The sequence below is a fragment of the Seriola dumerili genome, unplaced genomic scaffold, assembly GCF_002260705.1.
Source record: "Seriola dumerili isolate Sdu_G_001 unplaced genomic scaffold, Sdu_1.0 BDQW01000056.1, whole genome shotgun sequence".
In the NCBI taxonomy this organism is placed as follows: domain Eukaryota; kingdom Metazoa; phylum Chordata; class Actinopteri; order Carangiformes; family Carangidae; genus Seriola; species Seriola dumerili.
The window spans coordinates 3,649,850-3,668,310 of record NW_019174311.1 but is presented as its reverse complement, the minus strand read 5'-3'; the positions used below and the strand labels follow the sequence as shown (position 1 = coordinate 3,668,310).

At 42.8% G+C, this 18,461-nt stretch overlaps 1 protein-coding gene across 1 annotated transcript in view; it reads left to right on the top strand.

The window, feature by feature from the left end:
• Positions 1-18,461, top strand: part of casz1 (castor zinc finger 1) — a 78,698-nt gene that overhangs the window by 31,748 nt on the left and 28,489 nt on the right. The window contains exon 2 of the mRNA XM_022741817.1: positions 14,275-14,835. Within this exon, the coding sequence (XP_022597538.1) occupies positions 14,275-14,835 (561 nt within the window). The remainder of the gene's footprint in view (positions 1-14,274; positions 14,836-18,461) is intronic.

Genomic DNA, 18,461 nt, shown 5'->3' with positions numbered 1-18,461 from the left:
CCAGGTAAGACTCACACACACCTTCCTCTCCCTCTCCCTCTCTCCTTCTCTCACTCTCTCTCTCTCCCCCCTCACACACACACACTGGAGTTGAGTGCTACCTCGAGGTGAGCGGGTCTGCTACTAGTTGCAGTTGGCATGAGTCAGACACGCATGTGTAGTGATGTGGTGGGTGGTGTCAAAGTAACAGTGTGTGTGTGTGTGTGTGTGTCTGTGTGTGTGTGACAGAGAGAGAGAGAGAGAGAGAGAGAGAGAGAGTGAGGAAACAGAGCAGGTGTAATGTTTGTTTTTTGGAAAATTTTTGTAGCTTTTAATTACAGATTACACATTTGCACCTATAGTGCACTGAATGTCAGTGATGTGTTTAATTAGTTTTAATGGTGTGTTGCTTCCTCAAAAGTTTTGTTGTTGACTTTTTGTGCCTTATAGCACTCCACAGCCTGACGTCTTATATTTTACACTTAGCGTTTCTACTTTATTTTTTAAACATTGTGGGTTTTTACTCCACTAGATTTATTTGACATTTAGTAACTAGTTACTTATCAGATGAATATTTTTGCAAACAGAATAAATCCAATGAATTGTTATAGATTAAACTACCCAGCAGTAAATAAAGTAGTTTTGAATGACCTCCACCTCAACCAGTTACCACACTAATGAATTGCATGTTAACACCATTCAGCATGACATGAAGGCACTTTTACTTTTGATTCATTCAGTTTTTCTGACGATACCTGTACTTTTAAATTTTGAATGCAGGACTTTTACTAGTAATTCAGTATTTTTACATTGTGTTGTTGCCACTTTTACTTCAGTTTTTTATCTGAATACTTTATCCACCACTAATTTCACATTACTTTCATCATTCTTTTAGCAGTACTTTTTATTTATTATGAAGCACTTTTCAGGCAGTTAAAGGCCACACAAAAATAATTTGTTTGACTTTGAAGGGGAAAAAGTGATCTAAATGCACTATTCTGAAAGCTAAAAATAAAAATAATTAAAAAGCACCTAAAATCCCTCCGCTCTAATGTCAAGTGCAGATGTTTTCAGATCTGACATGACATAATTTGCGGTGTTGGTTGAGATTGATTTAGCTGTTTAGATACAGATGTTGTGATGGAGAGGTTTGTCATCGGAGGGATTTTCCACTCTGCTGATGTAAATAGTGTCTGTTTAAGAAAGGCTAAAGAGTCCTTTTCTCCCTTCTTCAGACACAGTTCTGAGAGAAATAATCCTCCTCGTGTACAATTAGATTTTCTCCTTTTGGTTAAATAAATACTGTGTCTGTGAACATAAACACAGATTTACATGCGGCCCAGTGGGTGTCTGTCTCTCAAACAGCTACAGCCTGGGCCTGATATTTCTTGTTGAGGCCCAGAAAAAAAAAAAAAGAAAAAGAAAAGAAAGACAAAGCGGAAGTTGGCCAGCTCTAACTTCACGCTTGCTGTTTATTTGTTTTTATAACAAATGGAACCAGCTTCCCGAGTGAAAGGTGAAGTCAGAATTGAATTTGGCTTGCGTTACCGTGGCGATCTGGCAACCGCTCCAGTGTCCCATAGGACTGCTCTGGTTGCTGTGTGCCGGGCGCGTGTGTTTGTTATTTAACTGGTGTGTGTGTACGCTACTGCACTACGTGCATATTGTGTGTGTGTGTGTGTGTCTGTATGTGTGTGTGTGTGTGTGTGTGTGTGTGTGTGTGTGTTTGAGTAGTGGGTGGTGGTAGCAGCATTCACGAGAGAGACATTTTACTAAGCAGACATTTCCCCCTCTGTTTTCACTCTGACCTGGTAGGAGATTGATGACTGAATTGTGGAGTACATGTTAACAGTAACTGGTGATTTATGAAGATACTTAGGGTAAGTGAGGCCGCACAGGCTGGAGGGGAAGAAAAAGATATAGCCTTTTAAGTTAATGCAAAAATATAGCCTTTTTAAGTAATAATTGTTATTACTACTGCAGGGGTTTGGAGAGAGGTCTGAGTTAGACTTGGATGTGCACAAAGTGCAATGTGAAGCTTTTCCTTTTCCCTTGGCCATGTGCCTTCCTTTGTTTCTGGCTTTTTAACTGACTCCACTCAACATTACAAGTTTTTTTTTTTGTAAGACAAAAAGAATTGAAATATAATATGTGTGGATGTCGATACATAGATGGATAGATATATATGTTTATAGGCTGATTTCGATAACTACATTCAAATATTTGAATTGAAAAAAAACCCTCTTTTTTTCCTCAGTAAACCACAATGGAAAACTTTTCTTGGATGAACCCTTGCACTGCAACAAGTGCACTGTGTGTTTTGGCAGACCCCCTTAGCCAAAGATCCCTCAGAAAATCCGCATGCAATTTTAGAAGAATCAGATTCTTTCCCTTTGCTTGGCTCATGAACTCCCTTGATATCATGCACACGGAGAATCCTCCTCTCTATTCAAATATGAGATTCAATCCACTTGGATGTGATCTATAGCATTTTTAAGGAATAAAGCAATTTTAGGGAATACAGAGCCGTGCTTCCCCTGGAAGAGGGATGGCTTTCATTTTTTTCAAGGCACCTCTTAGACTGAGTGAAATGTTTCCCCTGTTCGCTCAAGGACAACTTTATTTCTTACCAGGGATTTAACACTCACTCAGTCCCCTCATAAATACAGCGTCCCTCGGCCCTTCGCTAGCCATAACTCATGCACTAACTCTCTAGCTAACTAAACTCATATAGCAGAGCCAACACTTGTTTGTCTTTTACCTCAGCCTTTCTCTCTCTCTTTTCCTCTCTGTCTCTTTTCCTCCTCTCAGCTGATTTATACATGACAGAATCTTCTCTGACTACCGTCTCACCAGGCTCCTGTGCTGATCTGCTTGGCCCACTCATGGAGTGGGTTTTAGAAGAAATGTGCATTTGAATATGAGCCAGCCTAATCTCCTTGAGGCTATTTAGAGTGAGCCTAATGCTCCAAGAATGAGCGAGAACAACACCGGAGAAAATGCGGACGTCCCTCTCGGCGTGTCACGACACAACTCAGGTCTCCAAACAACGAAGCAAGTCTTTGATTTGCTGATGAAAATCTCTCTGTAAGGCAAAGGACATAAAAAAATCCTACTTTCGAGGAACCTGTTGGCGCCCTCAGTCTCCTTCGTTAAAAAAAAAGTCTTTGTGTGTGGTTTGCGTTTTGTCTTGCTGCCTTTATGGCACCTACCTGTGGAATTTTTACTTTTTAGCGTGTTATCCCAGTGGTACAATAACGAGGAGACACACAGCAGATGATAAACTTTCAAGCCATTTCCCTTTCAGTGGATGAAAGTGCTCAGGTGGGATATTACAGTATGGTGGAAGCCTTTACTGATCTGGTGCCGACTGGCATTTTGGGAGGAGACGGCCTTTCTGGCGTGGTTCCCGTATTGGTTGTTAACAGCCTTCTGGTACCTTCTGTTCTCTCTGTTCAGTCCCACCGGCCCGACACTGACAACTCCTCAAGCATCTGAAGACCCTCTGAAGTCAAAATCGCCCATTTTGATGTCTCATGGCAGTACCCGGCATTTTGTTGTATTTGCGTCTGAAAACACAGGCCCTGCTTGGAGGAATTACCCTCAGCACTCGTTGGTGTCGGATGGGGGAGGAGGGTATCATTCCCCTTTTTCCCCCTGTCTCCCTGCTCTCCTCGCTGTCCTTCCTTTCTTTTTGATCTCACCATCAAATCTTCCCCGGTTTTTATGAGTGACGTTTACCCGAGAGCATCTTGGGAAATGGCTGGCTGAAGAAGACGTTTGAGAAAATGTGCCTGAGCAAGCTATCACCTTTGATAAAGCCATAGTTCCAGTGGGAGAGGAAGAAGAAAGCCAAAGAGTAAGAGCGTTGTTAGTAATGAAAAATGCCATGCCAGAGGGAGCATCTCTCTGATCCCGGGCTGTTAAACCAACAATGTATAGTACAACAGATACTGCACTAGTACATCAAGCATCTCTCTGTTGTTGAACCACAATGAGTATTTGACCCAGAGGACTTATCTGAATCTGGGGGTACCACACTGGGCCTTTATTGCACATCAGCTGGGCACCAAATAATCTCATAATACAGCGCTCACACAAACACCGTGAGTCACGCTGGTGCTGCCAGCGACGTTGGCATACCTTCAGCTGTGTCACCAGTTGGCAAAAGTCTGGAAAGGCATTTTAGAAGACCGCAAAAAGAGAAAGAAATAATGGGGAAGCGGAGGGTAGTTGAAGGCACAGAGAGCAAGAAATGTTAGCTTTAGTAATTACTACCTCCATAGAGGAGCAGTGGAGAGGACAGTGAGGCAAGCGAGCGCACGAAGGAGGCCCCGTGTGCAGATAATGAAGGGGTATCATTGTAGCTCTGACAGCGTTAATCTTAGAGTGCTCCACAGTGTGTGTGTGTGTGTGTGTGTGTGTGTGTGTATCTCTGTCTGGTTGTGTGTATGCTCTGTGCAGCATATGTATATACTGCTGGAGTGTACGGGGTCGTGGTACAGTGCCACGGACTCTCGCCCCACCAGTGAGACCACCTGACAGCGCAGTTCATGGAACCCTGTTGACAGTTGCCGCCTCTCACAGCTTCTTGAAGATAGTCCTGAAACTCCGCAGCCTCTCTCTCGGTCTCCATAAAAGCGCTGGGATCACATCAGCACCCGAACTTGTCTTTTCAGACGAGGGAGGAAGAAAAGAGGAAAGTGGAAAAGGGGAAGAGCAGTCCAACTTTCTTTGTGCGCGGCTTTTTCTTTTTCTTTTTTCCTCTTCCCATTTGAAGTTGTGAGACACTCATTTAAGCCTCATTGCACACCGACACTCAACACACGAGAAAGTGTTATGAATATGTATCAACACAGCATATGGCAGCAGTAGCGCTGGGACTAGGTGTGTCCAGAAGGTAGAGTGCTGCCGATGCATTATTCTCCATTCAAATTACCACAGTAAGAATGCAGCGGGAAGCTGAGAGGTGTTCACCACCTCTTTAGACGGGGCAGGAGAAGAACCTGGATCATGTGAAACAGCAGGAACGGAAGAGCTGTGATGAGCACAGTAGTAGGCTGCCTGAGTTTCCTTGATTTGGTAGATTTTTTCGGCAGGTTCAAACCCAGCACTCGCTGACACAAGCGTGATTAAAAGTGATATTTCTGACACATTAGGATGCGCACGGGAAGTAACCTCCTCTAAAGCGTTCATTATTAGATGCATGACAGACCTGAATATTTATAAAATAGGTTTTAATAATTAATAGCAGCAATCTGCTCCCGTAATTCATCAGATTTGCACTTCAACAGAGTATCCGTTTTCACTTTAAAATAATAATAAGAGGAATATTAATGTTGCAGAAATGTAAAACGGGCAGCTGGATACAGCGCAAATAGGCAAGCGCTCCCTACACTTCTGAGGCTCTCCTTTAACATGTCACTGTTAAAATAAAATTACATTTTAAGCCGTCAACACTGCACCGTTTGAAAAACCTTCAGCTGCTTGTGCTTGACAATTTAGTGAGTGGCTTCTCACAAATGTGGCAAGTCATGAAGATAAAGCTGCAGGAAACAAAGTGGGTTTGGTGTAGAATGCAAAAGTAGTTGCTGTGGTTTTATCAAAAGCAAATTTATTTGTTTGAGTCAACTTAGCAGCACTTCCTTTTGTATACTGAGACCCAAAATAGACAGCATTCTTTTTTCCTGTAAAGCAGCTTTGCTTGTTTCATCGTTTCACAGTCATTTTTTTTTTTTTTTTTCTCCCTTATTGTGAGTGTTGTTTTATCACCCCTTCAAATTCAGTCATGCACATTCCTCCCCCCTACTGAACTCCCAGAAACAAGAATGTTCCTGTTTTAGGTGAAAACTGCCACGTTTAGTTCCGCCTCCAGTTCACATTGAACTTTTTGGTAAAGCACACTGTTTTAGCGCTGTCACTGGCACAGGAGTGTGTTTACCCTCACTGTGGATCAGTTTTTTCCTGAGTGTGTAGAAATGTCAGCTAGCGTATTTGACAGTGTGTGTCTCAGTGCAAATGACGTGACCTGCAGCCACTAGACAGAGAGGAGCAGAAGGAACGCACGGAGCACACAATGCCCTGCTGTCTACAACCCTGCAAGCAGGCGTGCGGCACACCAACACACACGCCTAATATTGGCTCCAGCCACTTAACATATGTGTTTACAGTGGATCGTGCACATACACGCACACTCCCCCAGCAACACACGGACACACAAACTCTTTAAAAAATGTCATGTATCATTGCAACCCTGTTGTCACCTCCATCCTGCTTATCAGAAAAGTAAAAGATAACAAACTAAAGTTCTGGCAGGGGAATCATAGCCCTGGGCTCTAAAAAATGCAAATCCCACAAGCAGGAAGACTCATTGTCATCACTTCCTCTCTTAGCCCTACAAAGAATGTATTTTGATCAAAATTTAATTGTGCTTCATGAGAAGAATACACTGTGCAGTGTAGAATGTGATAAAAAAAAAAAAACATGTTTGAAAAAGGCTCCGATCTGTAGTGAGCCATGGGTCATTTTTGGACAGGTAGACAACCTGCCCAGGATGACATTTTAACGGGCACCTGTGATTCATTCTACCGCATATAAAGTCCAAAAGAGGAAAAGTCTGTCAGGCAGAGCAAATGTTTTAATGGTAGCCAGGGATCGATGTTGTCAGCGCAGGCATCCTGTCTGGAAATACATGCTTTTTTTGGGTTAATGTCACCTCCGATTTTCTTTTCAAGGAGAGAGAGAGAGAGAGAGAGAAGAAAAAGAGCAAAGGCAGGAGAGGGACAGGGAGGTCAGCGAGATCTGAGCCGAGAACTCGGCAGAATTTAGGGAAATTGCTTGAAAAACATTGACTCACACTCTCATTCACAGGGCCCCCGTATCTGAAAAACAAATTTGAAACATAACCTTGGAAATCAATTAAGAAGTCCCCGGGAGCTTGAGAAAAAAGAAGGGAAAGGTCCCCCCTTCTTTTTTCTTTACCCCCCCCCCCCTCCTACATGTCTTTTTCTCTCCTCCACTTAACAGGGACTTGGATCTGCCCATCACAATACTGCCTTGTGTGAGGAGGCTTTGTCAGCGGGGGCTTTATTTAATTTTTTTTTTTTTTTTTTTTTACGGCAGAGTGCCTTATATGCTGTCAAAATGTCTTAAGAGTCTTATTAAAGAAATGCCACAGCTCATTTCCTTGTAATGCAATTCATATGCTGGTGAAAGGGGGCATGTCTAAAGATCTAAACAGCTTTGCTTTTTAGGCTTCACATTAGGGGTTATCTGTGAGGGCTTGTCATTGATTGACATTATCTGGCCTGACAGGGCCTCATATCAAGGTTAACCTCATGGACAAAAGTGCCACCCGCACGGACACACAAACACACTCGTAGTCAAATAAGACACGCTCTCCTCAACTTCCTGTTGAGAGGGGTGTTACGTATATGCGCCCGCTTCATCTGTGTGTGTAAGCCAGGTGGAGATTTCCAGACTTAATTGATAACTAATGGAGCGGCGTGTGCTGAGTTTACCCTGGAGGATTGACACTGTGTGTGTTTGTGTGTGTGTGTGTGTGTGTGTGTGTGTGTGTGTGTGTCCTGTGGAGAGATAGAGGGGGTAGGTGGTGGTAAGAGGATGGGGATGACTTACTCAGCAGTGTGGCTCTGGATTCTGGTAAATTAAATATGGCCCCGAAGATAATGACACGGAGTGACACACACCCGTCCGGGGGCTCCTGACCTCTTCGACGTGCGGGCCGTTCACTTTGCTACAGAAGAACGTGTGTAACTAACGTTCGTGTGACCGCCGTATGTACACACACTCACACACATCTCCCCTTCTCCCTCCCAACAAGTCACAAAGGCGACGAGAGATCCCCGTGACCAAAATACAACTGAAGCAGTTAATCTGTACAGATATTAGCTCAAGGGCCCTTGAGAGGTGCACCGCTGAGCCCCTTCTCCACTGTACTACCCATACTGCATTGCTGGCGCACCAAGCTCAGCGACCATGAGGGAGAGACACAGGGGTCGTCTGCTCATTTACCATGGCGGTTGGCTTATCAAATTGCACCCTTGGTGTCTTAAAAACCGAACGTGGGAGCTGAGCTTCAAAACAAAGCTGCAGGAATAAATTTTGCTTGTTTCAGTCCGTGGAATCACCCGACTGTGTGCAATTGCCTTTTCTTTTTTTTTTTTTTTTTAAAGCAAAGCTTCTGCCCCCTGCAACACACACACTTATAAATTAAGCCATCATCTGGTGCCAGCTGTGAGTCCAGATTTCATGTACAATTTTAACAAGTTAGCCGTGTGTCCCATGAATTACCCTAAGCAGCAAACTGAATAAAAGTTGGCTGTTTTGGTTCGTGGCTGTCAGAATGGTTCTTGTCACTCATGTCAGATTGTTTTTTTTTTTTTTTTTTTTTTTTTTCTCCCTTAGACCATTTTAGGTTGCTTGTCCTCTGCTGTGGAAAATACCATAATTACCCTGTTTGTGATGAAGGCGGAGGGCGTATTTGTCCTTAGATTTCAACTTTCCTGCCTGATTGCCCTCAAGTTCAACGTCTTTCCTCTTCCGTCTGCACTTGAAATATACATTGTTTTCTTCAGCCATTGTCCTGTGCAGTCAGTGTGTGTGTTACTGGGGCCGTTCGTGTCTGCCTTTGTCCTGCAGCGTCTTGTTTGTGTTTTGCGGCAGTGTGACGGGAGCGTGGCACTTGGCTGAGGGCTTGTGTTTGATAACAGCCCGTGGACGGAGCTGAAGTGAAATAGACCAAACGGGTCCTTCAAGGTCGGCACCCCCAGAAAGACAGCACACAATGTGCAAGGTCACATTCTAGACTAAAAGCAATAAGTGCTTTATTGATAGAAAAAAAAACAAAAAAAAAACACAACAAGCAGACAGATGTGCAACCAACTGATTAATAATAAAATAGATTTGTGAGAGAGAGGGACAGGGGGAGGGGGAGGGTGAGGGGCAAGCGGAGAGAAGACAGCTACCTCCTGACTGTATGTCCATGTGTCTGTGTACTGTATGTGTGTGCCTGCATGCGTGCATGTACAGTATGCAAAACATTGATCCTGTAGTGGGACCTAAAAAAAAAATCCATTAGAAATCCAGTGGTTAAAAAAAAAAAGAAAAAAAAGGAAAAGAACAAAATGTGACTGATTAGTGCTGGTGGCGAGTTTACTGGGTGCACAGTCTCTCTTCATGCCTGAATCATTTCCTATCATCACCGCAGTTTGTGTGATCTGCAGAGTACAGTGTGAAAGTACTGTTTAAAAGAAGATCACAAGCAAACTCACTTCTCCTGTTTTGACAGTAATCTGCGTATCATATCTCATCAGTATCATGTTTTATGACAGAGACAACAGTCACTGTAGGTTCCTTTTTTCCATTCAGTCACTTTATGAACAATGTGCCTTTTGTACTGAACCTACTGTGCTATTATCTTTTTATGAAAATAAGCAGAGGGTATTGGACTGTCGTCATCTTTTATGTCCCTTTATCGTTCTTTCGCTTGTGCTCTCTCTATCTCTTTTTCCTTCTCGTCCCCAACCCGGCAAACCTGCCGAGTGAGTACAGCTCCGAGGTGGATCAGTCAGTGGCAGGTTTAGATTTGAGGTGGGGAAAGCTAAGTCCCAGTCCCAGCCAAACCTGTCTCGTCAGGAAGACTCTGAAGGACAGGAGGGCTGGGAGATTTCCATATGCTCTTCCCCCCCCCCCCCCCCTCGCCTCGGTGTTCGCCTATAGTAGTCTCTCCCCGCTCTTCTTGCTCCTTGGTAGTGTATACCCACCTTTACAGCCCCGTTTCTAAATCCCTTCTCTACATAAACTTCTCCTCAGATGTGCCCACCCCCAAACCCCCATCTATCAACTAGTTGGCAATGGCATTGTTTTTAATCATCAGAACCTCAAAATTATTATTATCGCTTCTGATGCGGCAATTAAAACTTCAGGTCAGAGGCACAACGAGCGGTGATCAGCAGCCGAGCTGAGAAGTTTTAATTAGACGATCAGAACCATTAATGCACAAAAAAAAGGTGTGCGCTGGGAAATTAACGGGAACGTCTTAATCAGGGTTAGCGACTCCGAAGAGGAGTCAAGTGAACAGAGAGCAAAAAACAAATCATTTCCGCACCACTGGGACAAAACTCAATTAAATATGCATGCGGAAAAATGGAAATTTCTCAGCATCGGCTGCACCGACTGTTGGAAAACTGTGGCAAAATCTCACTGCGGGGTCGGCGACCCGCTTATTGTTATTCTTGTGTAATAAAAATGAGAGAGGGGCCAGATGCTGGGGTCTGGGTGTCGTGGCGTAGTTGTCCATCAGTGGCTTTCCGCTTGACTTCCTTGCGGCTGCCGCAACCTCTCTACCATGCAGGGGGGGGGGGGGAGAGAAAGGGAGAGAAGAGAAAAACATTCTCTTCCTGCGAGCCCTAAATTTACAAAAATAAAAACATGGTAATTTTCAAGTGTGTCTGTGCATGTTTGCCTGTGTGGCTCAGTGATTTCCCTGAAACACACATGCACGCTTACTCTCTCATACATACATCTCCCTTGAGAGCCGGAGACACAAAAGGTTCACTGAGCTACACACAGGGAGCTGCAGCCTTGTCGATTAATCTGCCAAAGGTTCATAAAGTTATAACTGCGCTTTTTTTTTTTTTAAAGAGCTGGAGCAACTCTCGGTTGCGTATTGTAAAATAATCCTGAGCTGAGCAGACATCTCCCAGACCCTGTTTGTATTAATTAACTCCTGATATTGCAGGGGGTTTGTCCCTGTGTCAGTCATGTTGAAACTCAGCAGGAATCTACAACAAGCCCTGTACCTGTGTTTGATTAGGTGAAGAGATTAGCCTCAGTTTAAACAAGTAATATCTACCTCTCTTATATACGGACCCTCCTGTGTGCTCGCTCCATACACACTGACAACTCTGCAGGAGGTGGGTGTGTTCGTGGTGCAGCACTGCACTTTGAATGAACAATACAGTCAGGTTATTTGGTTTTCTATATGTTGCATATGTGATTTTACATTTCCCATAAGATGATTACACAAGTAGTTTGGATGTAAGCCGCCTCGTCTTGTATGTCAGAAAGAGGTAAAGCCATGGCCCCGCCAGTCACAACTATTGTTAACTCCCACATCCCTTACCCGTAGCTGCCTTGATTATAGTCTGCGCACGTTCACACAAATAATGCACTTCCAACAGCGTTATTAGGATTTGAAACACCACTTGATTGGGCATGATATCATTCTGGCACACAAACAGAGACTCTGCATCAAAAACCAACAAGACCTGTGGGGCTTAGAGCTGTGGAAGAGTAAGTTTGTCAGTGCGGCAGGCTAGACTAGAACACGAGCTGTGTCATCCAGCGCTGACAAGAAACAGGACCCAAAAGAACTTGATGATGCACTTATTTTTGACTGAAGATGAAAAAGAACCAGACCGAGTCCAAATGCAGTCAAAATAGTTTCTTGACTTTTTCCTCAGGTTTTGGCCTTATACAGACAGTATATGGCGCTCCTTTGTGGCCCTGCACTGTTTCCAGTAAAAATAGTGTCACAGTTAACATAAGCAGTTGGAAAAATTAGTTTCAGCTGTTGTGTTCAAATTCAAACCTGCCTATTTTTTTTTTTCCACCTCCCAGTGCTTACTGAGGTGTCTCCTCCTTGACAATTAGCACACCAGGCTAAAACAGAACTGTAAATAATGTCCAATGCATGTGACAGTGTTGTTTTTCTTTCTGATATTCATTAATAAGGCAGAATGCTTACTGGACTCTCAGGGAGGTGGGGGAGTTGGTCCCAGAGGGAAAAGTTGTTCTTTCATGTAGGTCCCCACAGATTTTATCTCATTGTACGCTATCATGCACACAAACGACTTGAGGTAAACAGCTTAGTGTTACCATAGCAATCCCTATTGTAAGCAATGGCAAAAAGCTGCTGTGGACAGAAACCCTCAGCATAAATAATAGTTTAGACAGCTTCCATAAACCATCCAACCATAGCATGTTCCTTCTCAGGGGGAAGCTCACAATATTAAATTTGTTTTAAAGCATGCCGCACCTTTAGAAAGAAACACTGAATATGTACACTTAAGATGTCTGTTAATTCAGTTAGACGCCTCAACCAGTAGCACTTGGTCCTCTACTCACGCTCCTTATTGTTAACAGAAAATCATACATAAAGAGGCACTAATGGAAAGAAACAACTGCGTAGGGGTCATTTCCTACAAGGAGCTTGAGATTGCAATGGAAAGGAAATCAGTAGTTAAAGCATGAAATACTGAACACAGTAAACAGAAAAAAATCACCTCCACTGCAACACCCAAATGACCTCAATCTTCCTTTGGAGAGTATTTCTAAAAAAAAAAAAAAAAAAAAATCTAGAAAATTTATGTCTTCTACTTCCTAATAGTTTTTCCAGCTGATTTTTTTTTCTTTCAAAATTGCTGTCTTCTAAAAGGTGACCCTTTCACCCCTGCCAGCAATTGTCTAACACTAAATTGTACAGTAATGTGCCGCTGATATATGGCCCCCTCAAAACTACATAATTCCTGAAGTCATTGTTTCAGAGAGGAAGCTCGCAATGTAAATACAGTAACTGAGAAAGCATGTGTGGGGAGCAGGGGGTGCATTGTCTGGCATTGGGGGTGATCTGTAAACTCCTTCAAATTGTATATCCTCTAATGATGCCACAGCTTTGCAAAAGAAAATGAAAACAGGCTTTTATGTTGCACCGATGTGATTTACATAATGCTGGCAATGGCTCACACATGATTGTGCTTGGCTTTATGGCTGAAGGGAAATGAAGAGGCTCGTACTCATTGTTGTAGAAAGTGAATTGAGTCTTTAAGATAGAACTTTGTTACCTCTGATATCGCACATTTTTTCTCTGCTGAAATGGTGTGTCCGTAGCTCAGTATAGTCTATTATCTTACACACAGTGCGGCTGAGTTAAGATTCAATACAACTTCACACAAGAAGAAATATCTCTGCTGTGTTTAACAGTTTCCACAGAGCCTCGACTGACAAAGCTTTACATACTACTGAATAAAAAAGTGAACATGGTTGTCTGATCCCCGGTGAATCTACAATCTACAAGTAGATACAGTGTTACTCACACTCACCTCCTCCTCCTCCTTTTTTTTAAAAGTTATTTACAACACGATAAAGATCTGGCCTTGATTTTGAGTCTGGAAAACGTTGTTGGAAGGTGAACTTTGGTGGCTCTGGAAATAAAGTGAAAGGTAACAGTGTGCAGTTTCTGCCCTAAAAAGGCAGCTCTGGATATGGAATGCCACAGGCAGCTGTTCCTGCCTCATCAGAGGACATGTTATAAAGATAGCCCCACTTGGGTTGAAATAATGCCACCCATTCCTGCCCCAAAGCACACTCTATCATACTCTATTGTTCAGGGAGGCCACACTGGGGAAAAAAATGTGGAGCCTGTGTAGTATGTCTTGTTAAGTGAAGACATGTAAAACACAGGAACTACTGCTATTCTTCTTGCATGACATACCCGTGTTGCCCTCTTGGCTAGATCAACGGTAAAAGTAGAAAAGAGCTGATATACACGGTGCTTTATTTTCCTGTTAATAAAGTGAAATCAGCAGCCTCCACAGAAACAGTTATAGAGTCTAATCTCTCTGAATAGCCAACATGAGAACACGGCTCCAAAAAGCCCAAAAGTGCTCAGCATTTTCGCTCCACATTCTGACAGCTTTAATGCTGAGCAGCCCCCCACTCAGTAGCAAGACCACAGCCTCTTGAGGTGAGAGTGAAGATAACATTTCACAGTGTCTCTATAGCGCTGTCATGTGAAGGATTATGTAGCCGTGTATTTGCTGCTTGTAGTACCGTAGGGGGTCTGATACCTATCTGCCTGTGGTTTCAGCTGCCTGTGCTTTTTTTTTTTTTTTCTCCTTTTTTTTTTCCACCACTGCGTTAAACTCTGAGCTGACCGAAGAGGTGTGACTTAGAGCGATATGTACAGTATCTCTGTGTGTCCTTCTAGTCTTGTGCTCTTATTGTTAAGTGCTTTTGGATGTTATTAATAGCAGCGGCCACTGTTGTTCTATATCAGTTTGTTTTTCCATTGTGATGTTCAAAATCAGCTTAATTCACTGACATGGAAAAGCTGGTCCATATTTGTTTCTGGTGATACTGAAAGCGTACCTGGATCTCATTTGGAGGGAGTTATATTTCTTTAAATGTTTCTTAAACTGTAACTGAGAGTCTTATTATGATTTCTCTTGACTAATGTTGTACATTTTTTGTTTTTGTTCTTCTTTCCATCAGCTGAAAGGAGTTTATGCACTGAAACGACCTCAGGAAAATCCAAGATGGCCGCCAAAAGGAAAGGTGGCCTAAAACTCAATGCTATCTGTGCCAAGCTTAGCCGCCAGGTGGTGTTCGACAGCAGCTCCCAGAATGCAGAGGGAGACCAGAGTGTAGCAGAAAACAGTGAGCGTGGCAGTTCCCACTACGATGACAATGAGACCAACTTCCCCGAGAGCCTGAGCCTGAATCAGAGTCTAGAGGAGGACCAGAAGAGACGCGAGGCCATCGAGAAGTGGGTCAACGGCGAGTACAGCGATGAGCCGCCAGCTCCTGACGACGAGCAGGAGCATGAACTCAAAGTCAGCAATGACGAAGATGGCCCTCCTGAGGGCGTGTACATGGTACAGCCCAAAGGCTGCAGCGACGAGGAAGACAATGCGGAGGAGGCCGATCCTGTGGCGGGGTCTCAGGATGGCAGTTACCATGACGACAAAGAAGCGGACGACAGGCCCTCAAAAGACGACACCTACATGCCGCCAAGCGAGGCCCCGAGTCGCCAAGCACCTTTCTCCTCTCCAGGTACATTGTGACTGTCCTCCCTATTGTGCAGTGTCACGTCCCTGTCAGACTAAACTTGACTCTTTTTATACATCTTGCACCAACACTACCTTTGCCCTTCAAAACTGTCCTCTCCATAGTATTAAGGGGCAAAGGCTCAGATAAAGGGCGGAGGGACACTTCCACATCCACATAAGCTTTAGTGTGCCCAATATTGGAAAGACACACTCTAGAGTTACGTTATGAATAGCCAGTGACATTATTACCCCAAAGACAGATTCAAGTGGCAGGCCGGGGGGGGGGGGGGAGTAACTTGTCAGTGTGTGGTTAACTGTACGAAGAAATTCATAAATGGAGTAGGCTTTCAACGTAAGGCCGTTTATGCACTCTCCCAGCAGCTGTGGGCCAACAGCGCATGGCAGGGCCAGGCTAAGCTTCATATTACACCCAGGATTACATATTGAGTCTTTGATTTTTCCCTAAGCTCACTAAACTTAGCCACTGCTTCAAGCTCCTCTATTACATGGAGTTGTAGTCGGCCTTGGTGGAATTTGGGTTTTTTTTTTTTTCACAGTTGGCGAATACAAGAGATCAATTGTCAAATCAAGTCAGGAATAGAGAAGTTATATTGCAGTTGCATATCACGCTTAAATACGTTATTGTCTTCTCACAAACAACAATGGCTCCATGTATTTATTGTTAGCAGACATGAACATATTTTAATAAATTCCTTAATACTATGTGCTCTTGTAAATGACTCATAATAACCTCTGTTTAATTGTGACATGATGTTCCCTCGGTATAATTTACTGATTATCAAATAGATAAAGCTGGCAGAGAGTTCCAACAGTCACGCTGAAGTAGCAAGAGAATGTGTTAACTGCACAAACAATCTTTTAAGAAAGTGCCCTTTACAGTTATACACTTTGTGACCCTTGAAACTAGACACATACGCAGTATAGGAGAGATTGGCCTTTGTATAGCAGAAGTTAAAACACAGAGCTGTAAAAAGGAGAAAAAACGTTGCCGGTTATATGAATAGATAAAGCCTGAGAGACAACCAGAGAGAGAAAAAAAAACAGCAATTTGCAGGCGCGACCGGTTGTTGTGGTACAAAAACAAGTTTTGTTTTGTGCTTGCTCACATCAGTTTAACAGTTTTTCGGTCTTTCATCTAGGTTTAGGTATCTACCTCAGAGTCATGTGCACAAGCTCTTTTTGTCTTCATTTGTTTTCACAGACTGTACAGCAGTAGCTTTGGCCACACAGAATTGGGGGCAGGGGCTTCTCAGAAAATGAAGCAGGTTTCATTTCAGAGGCAAATGAAAAAGGCTTTGTGGTTTTAATTAGTCATTTTGTGTGTATTTCATGCCATAAAAAAAAAGCCTGTCTGTAAATATGTATTACTGTTGTGTAGCAGGTCTACACCTTTCCCTCCACTGGCTCCTTTACAACTTTACATCTCACAACAAAGCCAGAGTGTTTGAAGACTGCAGGGAGAGCATACTGCATCAGTTGCAAATCTTGTCTTTAGTGTGTGTTTTTTTTTTCAGAGTTGCTCTTTGTTGATTGTAACTAGGGCATCTATATTGCCATGTTTCTGCTCAGCTCACAATTAAAACATTTTTTTCGCCTCTCTCTCTCTCTCTCTCTCTCGCCGCTGTCTTTCAAAGGCTGATGCGGAGTGCACATAATTATGCATATAAACATAGTGGCTTAATTATCTCTCACAACATCAGTGACAATGTAATTAACAAACATTGCAAGATCAATGAGAGAAACTGCGACCTTCAAAACATTTAACTCCTCACATTGAGGCATCGTGCGGATTTCCTATCAGTGCAAAACCCCAGAATACTTTTCCTAGATAATTTAGATGTCGCATTAGAGCCCTCATAAGCCAGTCAATGGAAAAACCAATGAATAAAAACTATGAAAGCAATGACAGAGATGCTCATAGCGATGGATCAAACAGGCTTGACCATGACTTCCATTTGCAATTCTGGGTTCACTGTAAAAGGTTATTGTTCATTTCAAGCTATTTCAAAGCCCTCTCTATTTACTGCCTGTTAATTAACTAACCAAACAGCGAGGAAGTTTGAAGCTCTGTACAGTTTTGTGTGTGTCAAATTAGTCCAAACAAATGCACATAATGTCATTTATTCAGACCAACTCTTTATTAGGATACCACTGTCCATTTAAACAAAACACACTTAAACTAATTCACCAACATGAAGACAAATTGCTTTTTAAAACTCTATTTAAATTATTGTACCGTATAAAAGAATCTCGCTATTCAAAACTTTCCCAGACTGAACTCCACTGAAAACGCGGCACATTATTATTTCTTAAGCAAATGGTTTACATTGTGCATGTGTGGTTCGAAAGGGACACCCATTAGAAGGGTATTCAAACTTAAGATTAGTCCATATATAGCCACTAGCATGCACGTTTATCAGCAGCAACACCTCTGCCTCTCAGTCCTGTGAGTAGAGAAGCTGTGCCACACCGATGTCCATGTTTGGTTGCCAAAAGGAGATATAATGCCCATCTGTTATCATATCAGGGAGGGAAAATGTGGCCTAATTGCAACAAATATAGACAAGGCAGGTCTGTGTCGTGTGTTGGATTTTGCTTGCCTGAAGTGTCAAGATTAGGAACCACTTCTTTGTAGATTTTCCGGTGTCACCAGAGAGAGAGAGACTGCAGAGGGAAATGTCAGATGTGTTAGCAAACAGGGAGGGAAAATGATGAGAGTGAAAGAAAAAGAGAGAATTATTCACTTATTTATTTATTTATTTATTTATTTTTGGGGATGGTTGGTAGCGATTGGGGTGGGGACGATCTCACCTGAACCCACACGCCACACATAGTCTCCCACTTGGTGTCACATCATCATTAAGAGGCAGCCAGATAGGGCTTGAGTAGAAAACTCATTTACATGGTGTTTTAGAAAGGTTATCTCCTGTCGGTCCCAGTCATAATCCCTTCAAGTCCAATCATTTGCCTTTCGTTGATTTCACGCCACATGAAGGAATAAAGAGACTCGGCTCATTTTTTGGAGAAGGTGATGATAATACCCTAAGCAAATAGAATATGAAAAAGCGGATGTCTGTGTTCCCATGACGAACCCACGAGTCTCTCTGCAATAATTATCAATTGAGTCTGCAGATAAAATTATACATGTTTTCTTTAATTTGGTAGCTACTCCAAAGCAATAGTCAACAGGCCTGAAACTATTCACAGTCAATACAGAATCAACTGTGACATTTTTTATATTAGTGATGAGAATGATTTTTAATTTTTTTTTTTTTTAATTTAGAAATTTTGAAATATGATTCCCATCCAATGATATTTACTCTGCCTTGCTCTTTTTAAATATCACTCCTCACTCAGTAAAGTGCAGTTCCACTTTCCGTCTCGCACTGGGGTCGGTGGGTTGGCCCTAACTTTAGAGCTATATGATATACTGTGTCCTGAGATGCCCTCACAAATACAGTAGCAGTTAAAGCCAACCCAGCACTGAGGTCATCAACACCAAAATCGGAAAAGAAGACTGTTTAACCAAACATTTCTGTGTTCTAATATTTTAAAACATCATTTCATGTTTTATCAGTTCACTAGCCTAAGAAAAACGAAAAAGTTAAC